This window comes from Amblyraja radiata, chromosome 15, assembly GCF_010909765.2.
Source record: "Amblyraja radiata isolate CabotCenter1 chromosome 15, sAmbRad1.1.pri, whole genome shotgun sequence".
Classification (NCBI taxonomy): Eukaryota; Metazoa; Chordata; class Chondrichthyes; order Rajiformes; family Rajidae; genus Amblyraja; species Amblyraja radiata.
The window spans coordinates 13459437-13481596 of NC_045970.1; the positions used below are offsets into that span (position 1 = coordinate 13459437).

General features: G+C 43.7%; 1 protein-coding gene across 3 annotated transcripts in view; it reads left to right on the forward strand.

The window, feature by feature from the left end:
* The first annotated feature begins 5109 nt into the window (after positions 1–5109).
* stk32c (serine/threonine kinase 32C) overlaps positions 5110–22160 on the forward strand; it is a 286597-nt gene continuing 269546 nt past the window's right edge. For all 3 annotated transcript variants that reach the window (XM_033033645.1, XM_033033646.1, XM_033033647.1), the window contains exon 1: positions 5110–5725. In XM_033033645.1, the coding sequence (XP_032889536.1) occupies positions 5674–5725 (52 nt within the window). In that variant the 5' untranslated portion in view covers positions 5110–5673. The remainder of the gene's footprint in view (positions 5726–22160) is intronic.

Consider the following 22160-nt stretch of genomic DNA (forward strand, 5'->3'; position numbering starts at 1 on the left):
ATTATAATTTTTCTCAATTGATTGAAATGTAATCAATTAAATGGAGAAGATGAATTATTTATCTGCATAGATATATTTCAGGAAAAGGTCATACATGAATGTCCCTAGTGTGCACAACAGCCAAATGTATTGCATGGTCAAAACGATTATGTGCCTATTAAATTCACTATTTGTGTTCCATAGCAACAGAAGGGTTTTATGGGAGGGAGTTCATTGTAATTCTTCCTGTGAGCAGCAAACTCTTTGTAATCTTACGGCCTGGATACATCATAACCAGATTAAGTTATTGGAAGCAGGGCTAAAATAGTCCAAGGGAGATGTGACTATTTGCATATAAAGAAACAAGCATGGCTGTGTTATTTTTAAGAGCGTGTGAGGTGTCTTGGACAAAGGTAGGGAGGGATTGATTCCCAAAATGTCACCCATTCCTTCTCTCCAGAGCTGCTGCCTGTCCCGCTGATTTACTCCAGCATTTTGTGTCTACCTAAAGAAACAAGCATTTTTTAACTACAGCAGCAAAAGGAATGTGCAGACTAGCAAATTGGAAGTACGCTAAATGCACGGAGAAGGATTAGAAGTGGATTGCTAATTCTCTTCAGAATATTGAGAATAGACACAAAATGCTGGAGTAACTCAACAGTTCAGGCAGCATCTCTGGAGAGAAGCCTTCTTCAGAATAATGAGGGAATCCTATCACAATTGTGCTGGTTGTCGTCAGGGAAGAGGCAAGGCGTGTGAGCTAATGTGGACAGGTTGTGCAGGTTTGGTCTTTGAATGTGACCTTGACATATTATTGAAATATACCGCAAGGCTGAAGTGCTGTTTCTCCGTTCACATGTGCTACTGACCAACTGATTATTTCCAGGATTTTTCTGAGGTTTTGTTCTTTGGCCAAATTTCCAGCATCCTTGAGATTTCACTTTTGTCTTGGTTTTCACTTTTACCAGCCTTGGGTGGTTGTTGCTGAATGATTTCAAGGTTTTACATTTATCATTTCCTGGTATAAAAGATATGTGACATATCTCGATTCTAAATCTTAATCTTGGTTGAGGATTATTTTTGTTACTTTAAATAGCACAAGAAGTCAACATGACCAGAGCACAGCGTTCAGTTTCAGGAGTGACCCTGATTTTTCCATTGCCTGTCACTTAATTCCTCAAACTATTCTGACCTACAGGCCTGTGAAGGGTTTGAGACCCTTCTTCAGACTAAAAAAGGGTCTCAACCCGAAACGACACCCATTCCTTCTATCCAGAGATGTTGCATGTTACACTGAGTTACTCCAGCATTTTGTGTATCTTCAGTGTAAACCAGCATCTGTGGTTCCTTCCTACACTACTGGTCTGCGGTTTCCCATACCAGTGAAGCCAAACTCAAAATTCTGGCGTAGCACTTTGTTTTCTCTTTTGGCATGAAGCAGCCTTCAGTACTCAATATTAGGTTCTACAACTTGAATCATAATCTGAATCAGAATCATACTTTATTAGCCAAGTATGTTTTGCAAGTATGTATGAGGAATTTGATTTGCCATGCAGTCATACCGATAAAAAGCAACAAGACACACAAAATACATTTTAACATAAACATCCACCACAGTGATTCCTCCACATTCCTCACTGTGATGGAAGGCGAAAAACAAGTTATATCTCTTTCCTTCTTTGTTCTCCCGCGGTCGGGGGCCTCGAGCTTTCCGTTGACGGGGCGATCTTGTCTCCCGTAGCCAGTGGTCGGGCCCTCCACATCGGGGCGATTAAGCACCCGCATCGGGGGGGATCTCAGCTGGGTCGGGGCTGGTCAAACCTCCTGTGACTTTGGAACTTCCCGACATCAGTCTCTACCCGAGACTGCAAGCTCCTCGATGGTGAAATCCACAGGCTGCGGTTGGAGCGTCGATTCCAGGCAAGGGATCGCAGGCTCCGATGGTAAGTCCATGGCCCCGCGGTGGGGCTCAAAGTCAGTCTCGAGCAAGGCCTCCAGCTCCATGATGTTAGGTCGCTGAACAATCGCATCTCTGGCAAGGTAAGAGAATGACACTTTATGATACTTTATTATCACATGTGATATGTCACATTGAGATTCTTTGTTTCACATGCCCAAGGTATGCAAAGAGCCGCCACATATAGGGCGCCACATAATGTTTTATGTTTTATTCTTAATGGTTTACTGTATGTCATGTTGTTACTTGCGAGTGGAGCACCAAATGGAGTGGAGCACACATAAAATTATTTGTATGTGTACATACTTGGCTAATAAAATCTTTGATTAAGAAGGAACTGCAGATGCTGGAAAATCGAAGGTAGACAAATATGCTGGAGAAACTCAGCGGGTGAGGCAGCATCTATGGAACAAAGGAAATAGGCAACATTTCGGGTCAAGACCCTTCTTCAGACTGATGATAAACTTATTCATTCATCGGTGGTGGGGAAGATGCTGGAGTCAATTATAAAAGATGAAATAGCAGCACATTTGGATAGCAGTAACAGGATCGGAACGAGTAAGCATGGATTTACGAAGGGGAAATCATGCTTGCCAAATCTTCTGGAATTTATTGAGGATGTAACTAGAAAAATGGACAAGGGAGAGCCAGTGGATGTAGTGTACCTGGACTTTCAGAAAACATTTGATAAGGTCCCACATAGGAGATTAGTAGGCAAAATTAGGGCACATGGTATTGGGGGTAGAGTGCTGACATGGATAGAAAGTTGGTTGGCAGACAGGAAACAAAGAGTGGGGATTCACGGGTCCCTTTCAGAATGGCAGGCAGTGACTAGTGGGGTACCCGCAAGGCTCGGTGCTGGGACTGTAGCTATTTACAATATACATCAATAATTTAGATGAAGGAATTCAAAGTAACATTAGCAAATTTGCAGATGACTCAAAGTTGGGTGGCGGTGTGAACTGTGAGGAGGATGCTATGAGAATGCAGGGTGACTTGGACAGGTTGGGTGAGTGGGCAGATGCATGGCAGATGCAGTTTAATGTGGATAAATGTGAGGTTATCCACATTGGTAGCAAAAACAGAAGGCAGATTACTATCTAAATGGTTTCAAGTTGGGAAAAGGGGAAGTACAACGGGATCTGGGGGTTCACCAGTCTATGAAAGTAAGCATGCAGGTACAGCAGGCAGTGAAGAAAGCGAATGACATGTTGGCCTTTATAACAAGACGAGTTGAGTATCGGAGCAAAGAGGTCCTTCTGTAGTTGTATAGGACCCTAGTGAAACCACACCTGGAGTATTGTGTGTAGTTTTGGTCCCCTAATTTGAGGAAGGACATTCTTGCTATTGAGGGAGTGCAGCGTAGGTTTACAAGGTTAATGACCGGGATGGCGGGACTGACATATGCTGAGAGAATGGAGCGGCTGGGCTTATATACTCTGGAGTTTAGAAGGATGAGAAGGAATCTTATTGAAACATATAAGATTATTAAGGGTTTGGACACGCTAGAGGCAGGAAACATGTTCCCGATGTTGGGGGAGTCCAGAACCAGGGGCCACAGTTTAAGAATAAGTGGTAAGCCATATCCACTGACTCCACTATCTTTAAGAGCCCTACCTAGCTCTCTCTTGAAAGTATCCAGAGAACCGGCCTCCACCGCCCTCTGAGGCAGAGAATTCTACAGACTCACAACTCTTTGTGAGAAAAAGTGTTCCCCTTTCTCATAAGTGTTCCCATAGAACGGAGAAAGGGGAACACTTTTTCTCACAAAGAGTTGTGAGTCTGTAGAATTCTCTGCCTCAGAGGGCGGTGGAGGCCGGTTCTCTGGATACTTTCAAGAGAGAGCTAGGTAGGGCTCTTAAAGATAGTGGAGTCAGGGGATATGGGGAGAAGACAGGAACGGGGTACTGATTGTGGATGATCAGCCATGATCGCATTGAATGGCGGTGCTGGCTCGAAGGGCCGAATGGCCTACTCCTGCACCCATTGTCTATTGTCTATTCAGACAAAGTTACAAAGTATTCCACTTAGTCCCCAATGGTCCCCCTTAGTTCTTGGCAGACCCTCCACACTGGGTCCCCCTTTTGTTCTCTGGTTCGACCTCCGGCACTCACATCTTAGCTCTTAGTCAGTATTGATCAGCCATCTGTAATGGTAGCTCAGCTTGATTTTTTCCTTAGGGACTTGATTCTGACCCTGTCATGGGCCTGTCCCATTGTACGAGGTAATTCACGAGTTCTCCCGAGTTTTCCCCTGATTCGAATTCGGAGAATGTCCGTAGCGGGTACGTCGGAGTTCGTGGATGTCTCGTAGCGGCTCGTACGAATGGATGAAAAAACGTCACGAGTTTACCGATGTCCCGAGTACCTATCGTTAGCATTACGAGCCGCTACGAGACATCCACAAATCCTACGGACATTCTCCGAGTTCGAATCGGGAAAATTCGGGAGAACTCTTGAATTACCTCGTACTGTGGGACAGGGGCTTAATAACTCTGGTTCTCTTTCCACAGACACGGCCTGACCTGCTGAGTGTGTAGGAAGGAACTGCAGATGCTGGTTTACACAAAAGATAGACACAAAATGCCGGAGTAGCTCAGCTGGTCAGGTCGCATCTCTGGTCATTCTTCTCCCAGAGATGTTTAAGAAAGAACTGCAGATGTTGGAAAAAGGTAGACAAAAATGCTGGAGAAACTCAGAGGGTGAGGCAGCATCTATGGAGTCTGAAGAAGGGTCTCGACCCGAAACATCGCTTATTCCTTCGCTCCATAGATGCTGCCTCGCCCGCTGAGTTTCTCCAGCATTTTTGTCTACCTTCTCCCAGAGATGCTGCCTGTCCCGCTGAGTTACTCCAGCCTCTTGTGTACCTATCTTCTGACCTGCTGAGTATTGCCAACGTTTTCTGCTTTTTTTTTGTTTGAGAGCATAGGTCCAATTGATTTTGTCAGCCTGGTTAATATACACACGTCTTTCAATTACGTCGGTGAATGCAGTTTTTGTTCACACAAAACCGCGAATCCAAGATACTGCTCCCTGCCGGCAGCGATGCTTGCAGCTCGAAAGCAGCAGCAGCAGCGGCTGCGGGGGTTTGTCTGATTGATTGGGAAGATAAGCTATCACTCTCCAGGGATCTGCAGCATTGCCACTACTCCAGCCAATGTGCGTGGTGAGAGGGCGGGACGAGGCGGGCTGTGATCCTGTAGCGCCTCTACCTTGTACAATGAGCTGCCCTGGTGTGAACGGCTGCTCACTAACCCGCCTCCGCTAGCGCAGTTAACTTGGTCTCCCCTCGAACACTACCCATCTAGTATCCTCTCTGCAACAAAAAGAACACATTTTTGCCACCCATCAGAGAAGGGGGATGGATCTCCGTTCAATTTGTGAGCGGTTGCTTACGATGTAGAGAGAGAGGGAGGGAGTCTTCTGTCTTATTATTCCCCGTGATGTACCAGCCGTGCCTGTACAGAGGGACGAAGCAATCGGACTGCCGCTGCCCAAGCGCTCGGTCCTCCAACGAGTAGTTTTCCATTCAGCCCCGTGTTTCCAAGTTGTATCGTTCACACACACACCCTCAAGCAATTTCAGGAGTACATTGTTCCTAGCAACTGTTATGGCCGTGAGACACAAGCGGCGAAGGAGATGTTAGCTTCCAAGTCCTGCTCAGCTCTCCTCGTGTTGAATCAACTGAGGAATGCCAGCGGCTCGGTTCCTTCTTAAATGTATCAGAGGTGAGAGAGGATGGGAGCGAACAGTTCTTCAAAGCGGCCAGTTTTTGATGAGAAAGAAGATGGTGAGTACCAACTCGTTTCTGCCGATTATGGTTTTATTGGGGTATTGTTGATTTCCCTCTGTTGTATGAACAGGGCATTTCACTTTAAAGTACCAGACAGTATACTGTGAATAAATAACTTATGTGTGTACAAGCTTGGACAGCATTTTCAGGGAAATATTTGGAAAATATGTTTTCATGCTATTAAAATAGATTTTAAAAGCGTCTTCACTCACATGATAGTCTTGGTGTGTTCAACAGTGAGTGAACCCGTGAAAAACCGAAAACCAGCACTCATCACTGATAAACTCTTAGAAAATACATTCGACACTATTTTTCTGTTGTACAGTACATTTATTAAAATTTTAACCAGTCAGGCAGCTGCAAGTTTGATGCTGTCTACTCGAAATGTATATTTGGTGTATTTCTAAACACTTTTGTTACATTATTGTCTATTTGGATTTATCATTTATGTAGACAATACTGCAATGGGTATGTTGCATTGTATTTTACTGCTAATTCCTATTTTGGGATTAGTCAATACTAATCTGTAAACTCCAAATAGTTGTAATAATTGTGAAATGTATAGTGCATGAATTTTAGTTGCACTGAAAAACTTTCTAATACCTACTTTTTGAACAGAGTTATTACAATGTTTCATCACTTCCTTTATGAAAAATGTGTTAATAAATGTATTTCTTATAATACAATGTTGGTAAAACAATAACCGTTTAAAAAGTGGCTGCAGATTTGTTGTGAAGATTTTATAACTTGCATCTAAATGATAAAACATGCAATCTGAGTAATGTACATACTTTGAACACTGCTAGGAAGACTAACGCCCACCAAAAACAAGATAAGTAACACATGATGGTTGCAGTACCTCTGCCCTTTGCATTCGCTCCTGAATTTGGAATTTCTTAGTCAATTGCTCCACTGATTCGTTAATGAGTATATTCCGTTTGACCTATTTTCTTCAAAACCTCGGATTCCACTGTTGGGTAAAATATTCAACAATTGCATTTTCTGCTTGACACTGAATAAGTGGTGCAAATTGTAGATATCACTTGGATGATTGTTTTTTTTTTTGCTTTCCAAAGTTTGCAGTATCACAGGATTGGTACACACTGAAAAACAATAAGAGATCCAAGAAATATTTATTTGCGAGGGACAGCTAGCTGGTCTGATCGGAGAAACCCATTAGAATAGCACAGAATTTGTTTAAAATCAGTCAATGTACAAAATGTGAATGAAGCAGCGTGAATTGACTGGTGATGTTCGGATCCTGCTCCAGTTGTTTTCTAGGTTTTACTTGTACCTGTTGCTATCTGTAGAGAATGTAAAATACAAACCATTACCAGTGACATAATTTTGTTGACAAACCAACGTAGGACAATGCATGAAATCATATCAGTTTATTTAATTTTTAATTCTAATGCTTGCGATTTGATAATTTCCAAGACTTTAACATTTTAGTTTCATAATTGTGATAATGCAGGGTAGAAGGCTTGGGATCAAAACATTTATGTAGAAGCATTTCAGTTCCACTGATGTATAGATTTATCAAGGAACAGAGTAGAATAGACACAACAATTATTTCTGTTTAATCAGCGCATGGGTGAACTGTGCATCACTTCCATTTAATTGTCTGTTTCAGTTCCTTTTGAAACCTGAGAAAATTCTATTGATCACTGTCTTGAAATCAAAGTTCCAGATTTGCACTGCCTTTGTTTGAGAAAGTGGTTCGTGTTTTACACCCGAAGGCCAAGCTGTCATTTAAAGAATCCATGTTCCGAATTCCCGCAGCAGAATTTGTATTTTTTTTATCTATATATTATTCTGCTGAATTCTTTTATCATTTTATGTTGCAATTTAGCTCCTCGGCTTTTTGGATGCAAGATGCACAAAACAATGCAAACTAATATGGATGCACAATTTAGAGGGTTTATATCTAGTTTTGTTCTGGTTAACAAAAATTATTATTTTAAAAACTAATCTATTCTGAAATAGATTCAGGGAGTTATCGTCAAACAGTTGGAAAACAGACCATTCGGCCCACCACGTCTATGCTGACAAGTAGGCACCTATTTGTGTTAATTTTCTCAAAAATTTGTATATCTAATCCAGGACTTCTCTTAATCTTCTCCACTTTTGGGAATTCGGACCCTGCTTTTCCAGTCTCCTCAGAACGGAACTGCTCCTTCCCAGACGATATCCTGGTGAATTTCCTCGGCACCCTGTTCAACCCAATCACTTTCTATGATGTTGTTAACGGAACTGCACACAGTCTCCAACTGAGGTCTGATCAGTGTTTTACAAAGTTGGAGCATAGCCTCCCTGCTCCTTTATTCAAAGTCTCAATTAATGAAGGCCAATATCACATATGCCTTCTTAAACACGTTATCTTCCTGTACTGCCACCTTCATTGCACACCAACATTTCTCTCTTTCTTAATACTCCCTTGGTCCATACAATTCATATCATACCATATCATATACCTTCTTCAGCCCACTTCGATCATGGCTGACCATGGGTGTCTCCAGGGTGCTATTCCCTATATGGAGGATGCCTATGCGTGACTTTGTTTAACATGGGGAGACTGGTGCACAGACAGCCACCCCATGGTCCTTGACAGATCTGGGTCGGGATCCAGTGGCATGGAGTCCAAGACGACCGGAGACCCTTTTCTGTTGCAGCCTTCATCCATCTTCCCAGCCGTTGTGATGCTCCACTAAGGTTAGCCATCGTCTTCTGCCTGTTCCACTGTTGAGGTCTTGGTTGGATTGCTCTTTGCCAGAGACCTCCCCCTCGACCTTACCGCCATGGGTGGCCCTACTCCAGGCAGCATCGCTCTCGGGATCTCAGGTCCACCCAAGCTTCTCCACCACAACAAGGTGACTATCCACGGAGAAGTTACCACACCATACCATGTCCTAGCTTTATTAGTATTCCCAAATTGCATCACCTCACATTTATCTGAATTAGCTCCATGTGCCTCCTCTCAGGCCATTTTCTCAATGATTTATTATCACCTTGTGGCTGAAGACTCTCCACTCTCAACTCCATAAACACTCATCATCTGCAAAGTTACTGACTAGACTTATTCCATTCACCTTAATAATGAGGGTGCAAGCACGAATCTCGCTCTCTTGTAATAAGCATCTTATCCCAAAAGCAGCCTTCAACCATCACTCTCTGACTTCAATTGCCAAGCCAATTTTTGGATCCAACGCCTTCTGCCCTGGATGCCAAGGGTCCTAATGTTTTGCACCAGTCTCCAATGTGGGATATCATCAAAGGCTACACTTAAGTCCATGTACTATCATCAACAATACACTTTGTTTCCCCCTTCAAACAATACAGTCAGATTGACAAGACAGATCTGCCCTTCATAAAGCCAAACTAGCTATCTCTGATTAGTCCCTGCCTTTCCAAGTTATATTTAACCCTATCCCTCATCATTGTTTGCAAAAGCTTCCCCACTAATGATGTTGGGCATGCAGATCAGTATATACCAGGATTTTTCCTGCTGCCCTTCATGGAAAGGGGGAACATCATTTGCCATCCTCCAGTCCTCTGGTAACTTGCTTGTGTCCATGAAGATTTGTGAATCAGAGCAAGAGGCCCAGCAATCTTTTGCCTCCCATCCGAAATGAATCGATTTTTTAATAATAAATGGGATATAATACAAAATTGGCAGTTTTCTGTGTTTTTTTTTTTAAGATATTAATCTTTTAGAGATAGAGAAGAATCCAATTCAAGCACTAATTACTCCTTGGAAATATCTTGTCAAAAATATTCACCGTAGATTGTTCCAATTATTAAACAGATAAAGCTGATCCTCGTTTGTTGTACTGCTTACAATCTAAGTCTGTGGTAGAACTGACCACTGTGGTAGAACTGACCACTTGTAGAAGAAAAATCCTGTCTTTTCATCAATGACTCCCTGCCTGGTGTTGCATGGCATAACAATCATGCAATGAATATAGACTCAGAACACCCCTCAGTCTCTCCACCTCTGCTGTACAAGGTGCACTGAGCAAAGTGAATGAGCACAAAGCTGCCGATCCCGACAGCATCCCTGGGCGTGTGCTCAGGGCATGTGCTGGACAACTATCCCTGGTCTTCACTGACATTTTCAATCTGTCACTGGCCCAGGGTGTCGTCCCTACTTGCCTCAAGACCTCAACCATTGTGCCAGTGCCCAAACAGTCAGCTTCAGGGAGTCTCAACGACTTCCGCCCAGTGGCACTCACCCCGTCATCGCGAAGTGCTTTGAGCGGCTGATCTTGGCTCACCTCAAAGCCAGCCTCCCCCCCCACACTGGACCCCCATCAGTTTGCCTACCGGCCCAACAGGTCTACAGAGGACGCCATATCTGCGGCCCTACACTCTGCCCTGACCCACCTGGACAACAACAACTCCTACATCAGGTTGTTGTTCATCGACTTCAGCTCCGCATTTAATACTGTCATCCCCGCCAGTTTGATCACCAAACTCAGCGGACTTGGCATCACCACCTCCCTCTGCAATTGGACACTGGATTTCCTCACCAACAGACCTCAGTCTGTTAGGATCAACAACCTCACCTCCTCCATTCTAACACTGAACACCGGCGTGCCACAGGGCTGTGTGCTCAGCCCTCTCCTCTACTCCCTCTTCACCCATGACTGCGTCCCTAAGTATGGCTCCAACGCCATCATAAAATTTGCCGATGACACCACGGTGGTAGGACTGATCAGGGACAACAACGAATCAGCCTATAGTGAGGAGGTCCAGAACCTGGCAGCCTGGTGTACCAATAATAACCTCATCCTCAACTCAAAGAAGACGAAGGAAATCATCGTTGACTTCAGGAAGACCAGAGGTGGCAGACATACCCCCATCCACATAAACGGGACTGAGGTGGAGCGCGTCTCCAACTACAAATTCCTCGGGGTACACATCTCAGAGGATCTGTCCCGGTCCCTCAATACCACCAAACTGATCAAAAAGGCGCAGCAGCGCCTTTACTTTCTGAAGAGGCTTAAGAAAGCTCACCTGTCCCCCCAGATCCTGTCCAACTTCTACCGCTGTACCATCAAAAGCATCCTGACCACCTGCTTCACGGTATGGTACAGCAGCTGCACCACAGCTGACAGGAAGGCACTGCAACGGGTGGTGAAAACCGCTCAGCACATCATCGGTGCCCCGCTCCCTGCCATGGATGCCCTCCACCGCAAACGGTGTCTGAGACGGGCCGGGAAAATCATCAAGGATCCCTCTCACCCTAACCATGGACTATTTGCCCTCCTCCCATCAGGGAGGCGGTACAGGAGCCTCAGGTCTCGCACAAGCAGGCTGAGGAACAGCTTTTTCAATAACACCATTACACTGCTGAACTCACAGTCCCGTCGCTAGCTATCTTTTATACTCTCCCATTTGTATACATTTATTTGCCTATGTACTAGTTTAATTCATCTACAGTCCACACATTGTTAACCAGTATTTTTATTTCTACTATCTTGCACAATGACCAGACACTAAACTGCATTTTGTTGTACCTGTACTCGTATTTGTGCAATGACAATAAAGTTGAATTGAATTGAATTGAATATCGAGCTGCATAAAATTAGATTCCATGGGACACCGTGCACCATCAGCAGCAACCTAAATGTATACCATCCCAAACTGTAATTTTGGGAAGTGGCATTATTTCACCATTGCCATAAAGACAGGGACCATGCCTTGTTGAATGAGGAGCTCAGAAGGGCATGTAGGAGTAGCTTCAGGCAAATATAAAAATTAGGTGCTGACCTGAAAGCTATAATGCAATGTTACATGTATAGAAACAGCATCAATTCATTGAGGAAAGCCAATTAATAGACAAAGCTCAGCAATCCTGCCACATCTGGTCAAGCATGGAGGACGATTAATCAACCAGAGGAGCAATCTCCAAGATTATCCCTATCCACAATGATGGAGCCAGCATGAGGCTATCATGGGGGTTACCAGAAACTCAGTTCGATCAGCTATACTAATGCTATTACTACAGGAGTTAATCAGGGAGCAGGTACTCTTACTGCAAGTGACTCGTCTCCTGACAACCCAAAGCGTTTCCACCATCTATAAAGCACAAATCAAGACTGTGATGGAATATTGTCCACTTTCCTGATTGACTGTAGCTCCTATAACACAAAGCACGTTGAAATCCTGTACACCACGTGATCTTCATTCTGTTAATCACTGTGTCATGGTGGTTGCAGTGTGTACAATCTACAAACTGTACTGCAGTTCTTCAACTCGACAACTCCAACAGCATCTTCCAAACCCACGCCTTTTACAACCCAGATGGACAAGAGCTTTAGCCACATATGCACGCCACCATCTGCACATTACACTTCAGCTTTCACATTATCCTGATTTTGAAATATCATTTCATGGTCATGGTCACCATAAAACATCATATTCAGGAATTCTGTGAAATACCTTCACCAGAAGGACTAAAGGAGTTCAAGAAGGTTCATCACTTTCTTCTGTCTTCTTATCGAGTCCACACACAAGATTAGAAATTGTTCAGCCAGAGCTGAACAAACCTCTCGGCATCTGCATGCAATGGTGTCTGCCTTGTGCTTCTTGTGTGTGGTGGTGGAAAGATAGGTGGAAACAGGGCCGCAACGTAAACACTCTTTCCTTGACCCCACATCCTTCAGTGTGTTTTGGGATGTAAATGCTGGCTATCCCTAGTGATGAATGAGGGAAATATGTTTATTTTATGTTGATTAAAAGGTGAACATTTTGAGGTTGAGGTGCTGGAGATAGTTCCCAAGGCCTGACGCAAAATGTTTCTTTGAGATATTTTTATGTTCACCCGAGGAGGAGAAAGGTATCTAAGTTTAAAGTCCTTGAAGAATATAGCACTTTCTCTCAACTTCCCTTTCAAGCCAACTGAAGGTCTTTGAGCTTGCCTATTTGTTAACTGTCAAATGAGATGTTGTGCCATGTTTCTGAACTAGGACTTGACCAACATCCTGCATCACATCTCTCCCCCCCCACTGCCTCACTACTCCTTCACTGCCCGATGTAACCCTGACATTCTGGCTCAGACATGAGATGCCACTAAATAAGCACGGGTGACATAAGAAATATAGTGTACTACGGAACTGAAAAGTTATTTTGTTTGCCTCTCTTTGTTGTACTGAAAAAACCCATTGTTTAAAATGAGATTAGATATACATGTCAGAAAAATTGGAAATGCCCTTCTATGCTAAAGGAAAATGATACATTTTATTAAAAAGATTAATGAACCGTAACAAATGCTTTCATGCAGAGCGAAAGCATTTCTGGACAAGGAACAACACAAATTAGACACAGAGTAAAAGTCCCTCAGCAACGTACCTGAGTTTCCACATGAAGTTTTTTTTTAATGTCTCACACAGTAGCCATATAGATAGTAACTTGTACAGATAGAAACATTTCATTAATGCTTCAACTGGATCAGCTGATATCACTTTCATCTCAGAGTCAGAATCACAATCCAGACATTTGAGCACAAAAATCTAGCTTTATTTTCCAGTGAAGGGAATGCAGCACTGTTGAACATGTGGATGGAATATTAAACTGATTAAATATTAATCATTTAAATATTAAAAGATCTTGCAATTTGAAGAAGCATCAGGGAGATGTCCTGACCAATATTTATCACTCGGCACTGAAGTTCCAAAATATTTAACTTGCTGTAAAGTAATTTAGAGTTATTATGTAAAAAACAAATGGACTTGTTATTAAATCCAGAGGCCAGACATACATTTAAAACACGTGTCAGTACACCATAACTAATTCCCACATTTTTATTTTCTCATTTGTCTGACTGCATCTACTTCCAAGGCTCACAATTATCTCCGATCAAAGTCCACTCTGGAACACCCTCAAATAGCTGATTAATTTTCTCTCTCTCTCTCACACACACACACAAAAGAGTAAATTTACAATACATATTGTGTATCACAGCTGCTTTTCTTTGGATTACTGATACTCAAGTTCCTCTTTGAGTGTTATATTTACACTAAAATAGTCTGTTTGCAATAACAAATTGAAAATAAGAAAGCAAAGTCCCTTTAAATCCATTTTACCAAAAAATAAATGTATGATTCTGTCATTTTTCTTCTAATGTAGCACAGACATTCTGTGCTTAAATATTCAGCTGAATATAAAATGTGAACTTTTTTCCTTGTGAACTAACTCAATACGTAAAAGAGTGGAAGCCTGTATTTAGACCACTGTTTTGATATCGTTGAGACTTTGCAAAGTGAATCTTGATAAGACTCTAATGTAACATAATCAAATGCCTGACCTTCTCAGCGGTCTCTCTGTATTGAGCATGACTTGTTTTCATTCTGGTTTTGTTGGTTATGAAGAGATAAATTAGGACAGCACGAGGCAGGTGAGGCATTCGGTGACTAACAGAATACCAGGAGTGTTGTTTTTTGAAGGGCTGCATTTTCATTGGGCTTGTATGCAAGACCCATGCATTCTCTAAGCCATCACAAATGGTCCCCTCTTCAAGCAGTGATGTTCTTGAAGCTACAAAGAGGCAGTTGTGATGTGCAGCATTGCTTTGAGCAAAGCTTCGAATCTTTTCTTCTGTCCATAGGTTATTTCTTCCTTTGATGAAACTTGGAGTTGATATGGCTTGCTGAAAAGAGCCGATTGAATGTAATTAGGGTGTCATTACTTGCAATGTTGACTTGGGAGGGGAAGCTGACATTGGTTCACTTATTCTTCCATATCTTTCGGAGGACTTTTTGGAGACAGAGTTGGTGACATATTTTCAGTCCTTTGAATTACCTGCTGGAGGTTGCCCAAATGTCAGAAGCATATAGAAGGGCTGAGAAGACTGCTGCCTGATGGACCATGAATGTGGTGGCAGATCTGAAGTCTTGCTCTTTAAAATATCTTTCCTCAATCAATGAAAGGCTGTGCTGGTTGAAGACTTTGGTGAATTTCATCAACAATGTCCACCCCTGTGGGAAGTAAGCCCTGAGATATTGGAAGTGGTCCCTGTCTTATTGATGGAGGCTGGTGTTGTACAGAGTGTGCCGGTTGTTTTTATAAATACATTGGGTCGCGAATGTTCAGTGTGAGGTCCAGCTTCTCATCTGCTTCAGTGAATGAATTGACAATGACTTGGAGTCCAGCCTCTGAATGAGCCTAAACATAAGTTGTCTGTGTTTAGCAGCTTAATTATAGAGGTTGAGGTTGACTTCTGGAGTGGACGTAATGTACGGTGAGTCATTTGCCATTAGTCTTGTTAATTAGTTCCTCATTGCCTAACTTAATATCTTATTAAATTATGACCTAACTTATTATCGACTAGGTCAAGGCTGATACATAATGGCCTAGTGCATCTCATTCTTTTTGATGCACCATTATAAAGTGTGATGAATCAAACAAAGTATGCAATTCAAGATGCAGCTAACCTTGAGATTTTCAGGTGCGTTGTGGAGTTGTAGTGTTAGTAGATGATGAACTGAGCACTGGCGTGTAAAATTGTAAGAACTAATTGCAAAGCACTTTTTCCTCAAACTTTTGATTTTCTCCAGCTTAAAACTCTTGGCATCAAGGCCATAAATGCTTGCACTATTGTAGTTTTGTATAACATTATTGGTCCTAATTGCCTAAATTCTAATCTTTATAGATTGTGCATCGACCTTGTTTGGGAACGCAATGATGCAAAGGGACAATTGGAATCCGACTTGTTAGTTGTTACCATGATCCATCGGAGGAAAGTCTGAAGTTATCGTACTTGCATCCTGTGCTCAGATGAAATTGTTTTCTGAAATGTTGCAACCCTGTACTTGTTGGTCCATATTGTGTTGATGGCACTCACTATCATCATGATGCTGAGCAGTGAAGCTGCACAGACCATTGTCAAATTGTATGCTAAAGGGCCTGTCCCACGAGCATGCGACTTATTGCGGCAAGTATATATTGCGGCAAGTATATATTGAGCCGTACGGCCTCGCGGGGCCGGTCCCACTTCGATCGCCGGAGCCGTATGGAGTTGTACGGAGCTGGTCCCGATATCGCGCGGGGCTCCAAAAAACTGACACTGTCCAAAAATTCCGCGCGGCAACGGTCTGCCGGCCCGCAGCCGCATTGAGGCCGTATGCACCGCCTCGACGGGATTGCGCAGCGTCTCGAAGCCGTACACAGCGTCTTGATGGCATATGCCTTCGCTCGAACTTCACGTCAACTCGTACGGGATCACTTGACCTCCGCGCGGCCCCCGCTTCCGGTTTGGTCGCGCTCGCCGCATGCAGTCGCATGCTCGTGGGTCAGGCCCTACACTCTACACCTGTTGGAATGTAACATTGCACATTTAAAGCCTGTTTTGCGTATCTGAGAAGACTTTGCAAATTATGATTATTTAATCACCGTAAACTAATTGTTTCCCAGCAGTTAGATTGCAAGAATGCTTAAATGTGTCTGTCTTTTATGTTTCAATTGTTTTCTTTAATCACCTTGTTTAATTTCACATTCAGCTTATAAATTTATGCCTTCAGTATTTTGAGAAAAGAAATTCCACGCGATCTGTTACAAGCCAGTTGCGAGCAGAGGTCTCAGGTAGCCCCATCTCTCTACCTGCTACCCTTCAGCCAAACTCCTTTTGTTTATTCTCTCCACTCTCTGTTGGAAGTTTTGTTGGGTGACTGATTAAGAACCATGAATCGCAGCTAGTGATTTGAATTGGATTTAGCAGACCTGAAAGCAATAAGAATCAAAATAAACAAGGTTTGAAAGGAAAAAAATCAAATGGAAAAAAAACAGGAAATTGTGATTAGTGTATAAGAAAGTACAGTCAGAAGGCATAGTACATATGCAGTGGCATGAAGACTTTCCAGTTGGATGCACAGAAATGAGAATCATGCAAACTACAGAAAAGATGAAAAGAATAGACTCCTGGAAGGGTGAGCACTGAAAGCGAACATGATTTGAAAACAGAATTGCAGAATTGTCAATAAGAGGAGAATTAGGAGTAACACAACAGAAAATAGTCGAGCAAAAAATCAGCAGAAAGAATTGCAAGAGATTTTAATCTTTCTTTTGTCTGAACGTGTCATTGGGACACAGAGGAGACATATGCTCACAGGAAAAATGTCCACAATGATTGTTGAATATTTCCTGATGTATTCTGGTTATTAAGACAAAAGAATGTACCACTGATATACACTACCACGTTTTTGAGGGCAAAAGGAACAAGAGTCACTCAAAGGGCCAGGCAGCATCTCTGGAGAAAATGGACAGGTGACAAAGTTTTTTTGACTGAAGAAAATAATCTAGACTTGATCATCAGATGTAACAAGCTTAGCAGTGTATAATTTTCACTGGTAAATGTTGACTTCAACTCACATTTGCAGATTGAAAAGTTATTGTCATTGTTATCAACTGCGATTCATTAATAAATCGATCATCGGAGAGATCTTTTAAAATGCGCCAGTCAGTCCCAGGGGCTGTATTTATTTATTTTTCATTTCTATTAGAATGAAATCAGTGGTTCAGATTTATGTTATTGATAATTAATTTTGTACTTTGAGGTGATCAAATGAAGATTTTAAGAGAATAATGATCAGATGAACATAAATTTTTACAGATGCTATTGAATCAAATATGTCTGTAGTTACAAAATACATAAATACATAAAATCACTGGATACAGTAACCATATCTCATGAGTCGTCTTTTATTGTCATATGCCTGAAAGAGAACAATGACATTCTAACTTATAGCAGCTCAACAGGTATGTAAACATAGTACTCATTAGACTATATAATAAAAATAAAAATAAATTCAATATATAAAAACAAACAAATAATAATAGTGCAAAGACATAAAAATGCTCCTCACATCCCTAGTGCAATAGAATAGAATAGAATGCCTTTTATTGTCATTCAAACAGACAAGGTTTGAACAAAATTTCCATCACAGTGAATCTCCAACACCTCCTCACTGTGATGGAAGGCAAAAGTCTTATCTCTTCCCTTTGTTCTTCTCCCGCGGTCCAGCAGTCCAACTGCAGCGTAGAGGCGAACTAGGGCTCACGATGTTAAAGCCCCTGGCGGGCGATGGTAATTCCCGCGGCCGTTAAGCCGCGCCGGGCGATGTTAGGCCCCGCTGCGAGTCATTTAAACCCCACGATTCCGGCGGGAGAAGTTGCCGTTGCGGGAGCTCCAAAAAGCGGTCTCCCACCAGGGACCTGCGAGCTCCTGATGTTCCTGTCCACCGGACCTGCGGCCGGAGCCTCCGAAGTCGGATTGCAGCTGCGTGCCACCACAGCTCACCCTGCACCGGTCGGCCAGCACCGCAATGGCAAGTCCACAGGCTCCGCGACTGGAGCCATCAGGTTGATTTCTGTTGGAGGCCACTGCCGGCTCCACGATGTTAGGTTCAATGACACCGGATACCCGACAGGGAGAAAGTTGGGTCCCCGTACAGGGAAGAGATTAAACAGTTTCCCCCACCTCCCCACATATATACAGCAAAAAACTATTAAAATTAGAACCAAAAACATACATCTAACGGGACAAAAATAAAAAAAGACAGACGGACTGCAGTCGAGCCGCTGCCGTTAGGCTCACAACACTCCAGTGAAGGCAGTTTGTAGTTTAGAGTTTAGTTGGAGTTGGTAGTCGTCCAGAGGTTGAAGGTTGTTGCGAAGAAGCTGCTCCTGACCCTGGACATTACAGTTATCAGGCTCCTTTACCTTCTTCCCGACGGCAGGAGTGAAATGAGAGAATGGCCAAGTTGTTGTGGGTCCCTGACGATGCTGGCTGACAATTTAACGCAGCTCTTCCTAGAGATCCAATTCATGGTGGGGAGATCAGTACCCTTGATGGAGTAGGCACTGTTCACCACTTTTTGCAAACTTCTTCGTTCCTGAGCATGCGTGTTGTCGAACCAGGCTGCGATGCAACTAGTCAATGTGCTCTCTACCATATACCTTCAGAAGTTCAAGAGAGTATTTGTCGATATGCTGAATCTCCTCAATCTAAGAAAGTAGCGACTTTCTTTATGATTGCGTCAATGTGTTGGGTCCAGGACAGATCTTCAGAGATATGTATGCCCAGGATTTTGAAGTTTTTTTTATTTTTACTCTCCCCACCACCTCTTTCCACCATCAATGAAGACAGGTTTGTGAATCCTCATCTCCACAGTATTTTATTTCAAAGTCACGTGAGTGACTACGTGAAGAGCCCGCCAGCCCGCATGTGCGTCAATACATCGGCGCATGGCGCGCGAGTCCTAGCAGTTCGAAATTGCTCTGGCAGGTAAGTTAATTTTATTCTTCAGCGGGCCGCTGCGGGCTCCGAACGGGAGCAGGTACAGCGGGCCCGGAGTAGCTGACGAGTCAGTGATATTATTGCATCAATAATCATTTTTGGAAATGAAACTAAATAAACCAAATAGTCCAAGTCAAGTCAAGTCAAGTCAAGTCTATTCGTCACATACACATACGAGATGTGCAGTGAAATGAAAGTGGCAATGCTCGCAGACTTTGTGCAAAAAGACAAACAAACAAACAACCAAACAAACTATAAACACAATCATAACCACACACATATTATTTTACATATTAAATATTGGAAGGAAAAACATTCAGTAAAGTTAGTCCCTGGTGAGATAGGAGTTTACAGTCCGAATGGCCTCTGGGAAGAAACTCCTTCTCAACCTCTCCGTTCTCACAGCATGGCAACGGAGGCGTTTGCCTGACCGTAGCAGCTGGAACAGTCCGTTGCATGGGTGGGAGGGGTCTCCCATGATTTTATTGGCTCTGGAGTTGCACCTCCTGATGTATAGTTCCTGCAGGGGGGCGAGTGAAGTTCCCATAGTGCGTTCGGCCGAACGCACTACTCTCTGCAGAGCCTTCTTGTCCTGGGCAGAGCAATTCCCAAACCAGATGGTAATATTTCCGGACAAGATGCTTTCCACAGCCGCTGAGTAGAAGCACTGGAGGATCCTCGGAGACACTCTGAATTTCCTCAATTGCCTGAGGTGGTAAAGGCGCTGCCTTGCCTTACTCACGAGTGCTGCGGCGTGTGATGTCCATGTCATATCCTCAGAGATGTGGACTCCCAGATATTTAAAACAGCTCGCCCCATCCACTGTATCCCCATTTATCCTCAATGGTGTGTACGTCCTCGGATGATGTGCCCTCCTAAAGTCCACGATCAGCTCCTTAGTTTTTTTGATGTTCAAGAGGAGGCTGTTGTCCTGGCACCAGAGTGCTAGATCAGCCACCTCCTCCCGGTAGGCCTACTCATCGTTGTCTGAGATCAGGCCCACCACCACAGTGTCATCAGCAAACTTAATTATTGAGTTGGAGCTGAACCTTGCCACACAGTCATGTGTGTACAGGGAGTACAATAGGGGGCTGAGGACGCAACCCTGGGGCGATCCTGTGCTCAGGGTGAGGGACTTAGATGTATTCCCTCCCATCTTGACTACCTGGGGCCTGGCGGTGAGAAAGTCCAGGGCCCAGGCACACAGGGGGGTGTTGAGCCCTAATTCCAGTAGCTTCCCGGCCAGTCTGGTGGGGACTATCGTGTTGAAGGCTGAACTGAAGTCTATGAACAGCATCCTCACGTAGCCCCCCTTCTGGCTGTCAAGATGAGAGAGAGCAGTGTGCAAGACCTGGGAGACCGCATCGTCCGTGGATCTGTTCGGACGGTATGCGAACTGCAACGGGTCCATGTTGCGAGGGAGGAAGGCCCAGATGTGTTTCTTCACCAGCCTCTCAAAACATTTCATGACTACCGAGGTAAGGGCCACCGGACGGTAGTCATTCAGACAGGCTGGGGAGGCATTTTTTGGTACCGGTACAATGATGGATTTTTTGAAGCAGGCAGGGACCACGGACTTGTCCAGGGAGAGGTTGAATATTGTAGTGAGCACTGGAGCTAGCTGCGTAGCACAGGACTTGAGTAGTCGCCCCGAGATGCCATCGGGGCCTGCAGCTTTCCTCGTGTTCACCCGTGTCAGAGCCCTCCTCACGTCGTACTCGGACAGCGAGAATGTGTGCACATTCCTCCCTTCAGCTTCGGTAGCCAGCCCGCTGGCGGTATTGTCGATAGTCGGCAGACCTGGGGTGGTGTTTCCCATCTCGAAACGAGCGTAAAAGGAGTTCAGGTCATCAGCTAGGGAGGTGCCGGCACTTGCGGATGAGGGTGGGGTGCTCCGGTAGTTGGTTACAGTCTGTAGCCCCTGCCACAGGCTTCTGGTGTCCTGCTGCTCCATCTGTGACTCCATCTTGTCCCTGTACCTCCTTTTTGCGTCCTTCGCCGCCCTTCGCAGTCGGTAGGACTCTACCTTGTAGACGTCCATGTTTCCTGATGCCAGGCCCGAGTTGTAGGCAGCGGTGCGAGCATTCAAGGCCACACGAACGGACCTGTCTACCCAGGATATTTGGTTCGGAAAGTTGCTTACCCTTACCGTGGGGACGCTGTTGTCGGTTATTGTTGCGATGAAGTCCGTGACTGCTTCCGCGAACTCACTGACGTCACTGGAACTTGCTTGGAACATATTCCAATCAACATCGCTCAGTGCATCTTGCAGCATGGCCTCTGACTGGTCGGACCACCGCTTTACGTCCCTCGTCTCTACCGCTTCCCGAACTATCCTCAGTTTATACTCCGGAAGCAGGAAAATGGCAGCGTGCAGAAGTCTGGATGTTGTGAATTATTTTGGAGTGAATCTTATAGTAATTCACAGAATAGCTATACCAATTTAGGTGCTTTCCTTGCATTTTTGGTGGTCTGACCTGAAGGAATGAGCTATAATTTCTAATTGTTGTGAAATCCTTGCGTGTAATCTCAGTTTAGTTAGTTCTTGAGATTAATCAATGACATGGAACTGGACAAAATTTAATGGCAGTAAGATCAGTCTTATTTGGACAGAAGGCTGATTCGTTTGGGTAATGCAAATGTTATTTAGCTTTGTTCTTTGTTGGCTTTCTGAATTTGACGTTGAAGTGAACCCCTTTACATCTGATTCACTTAACCTGGACTTGACCTGGAAATAATTGATGCTGATACTGGTTACCACAATTTGATAATTGTGGCCTTTATGGCGAATTGCACTTAAAGCAACTTGACTTTGAAAATAGCGCCAAAATCTGGTGACTCTTGTATATGATCTCTGGACTATTTCTATACACTTTGGACTTAATCAGGGATTGTGCTTATGTATAGTAATACTCTACATCTGTACATGTGATAAGACACTTCAGATTCTGAAGACGGGTCTCAACCCGAAACGTCACCTATTCCTGTGCTCCATAGATGCTGCCTCACCCACTGAGTTTCTCCAGCATTTTTGTATACCTTTGATTTTTCCAGCATCTACAGTTCTTTCTTAGAGAAAATTATGTAATGAATTTTTAAAAATAGAAATATGCTTCAGATGCTCTTACACAGCTTTCA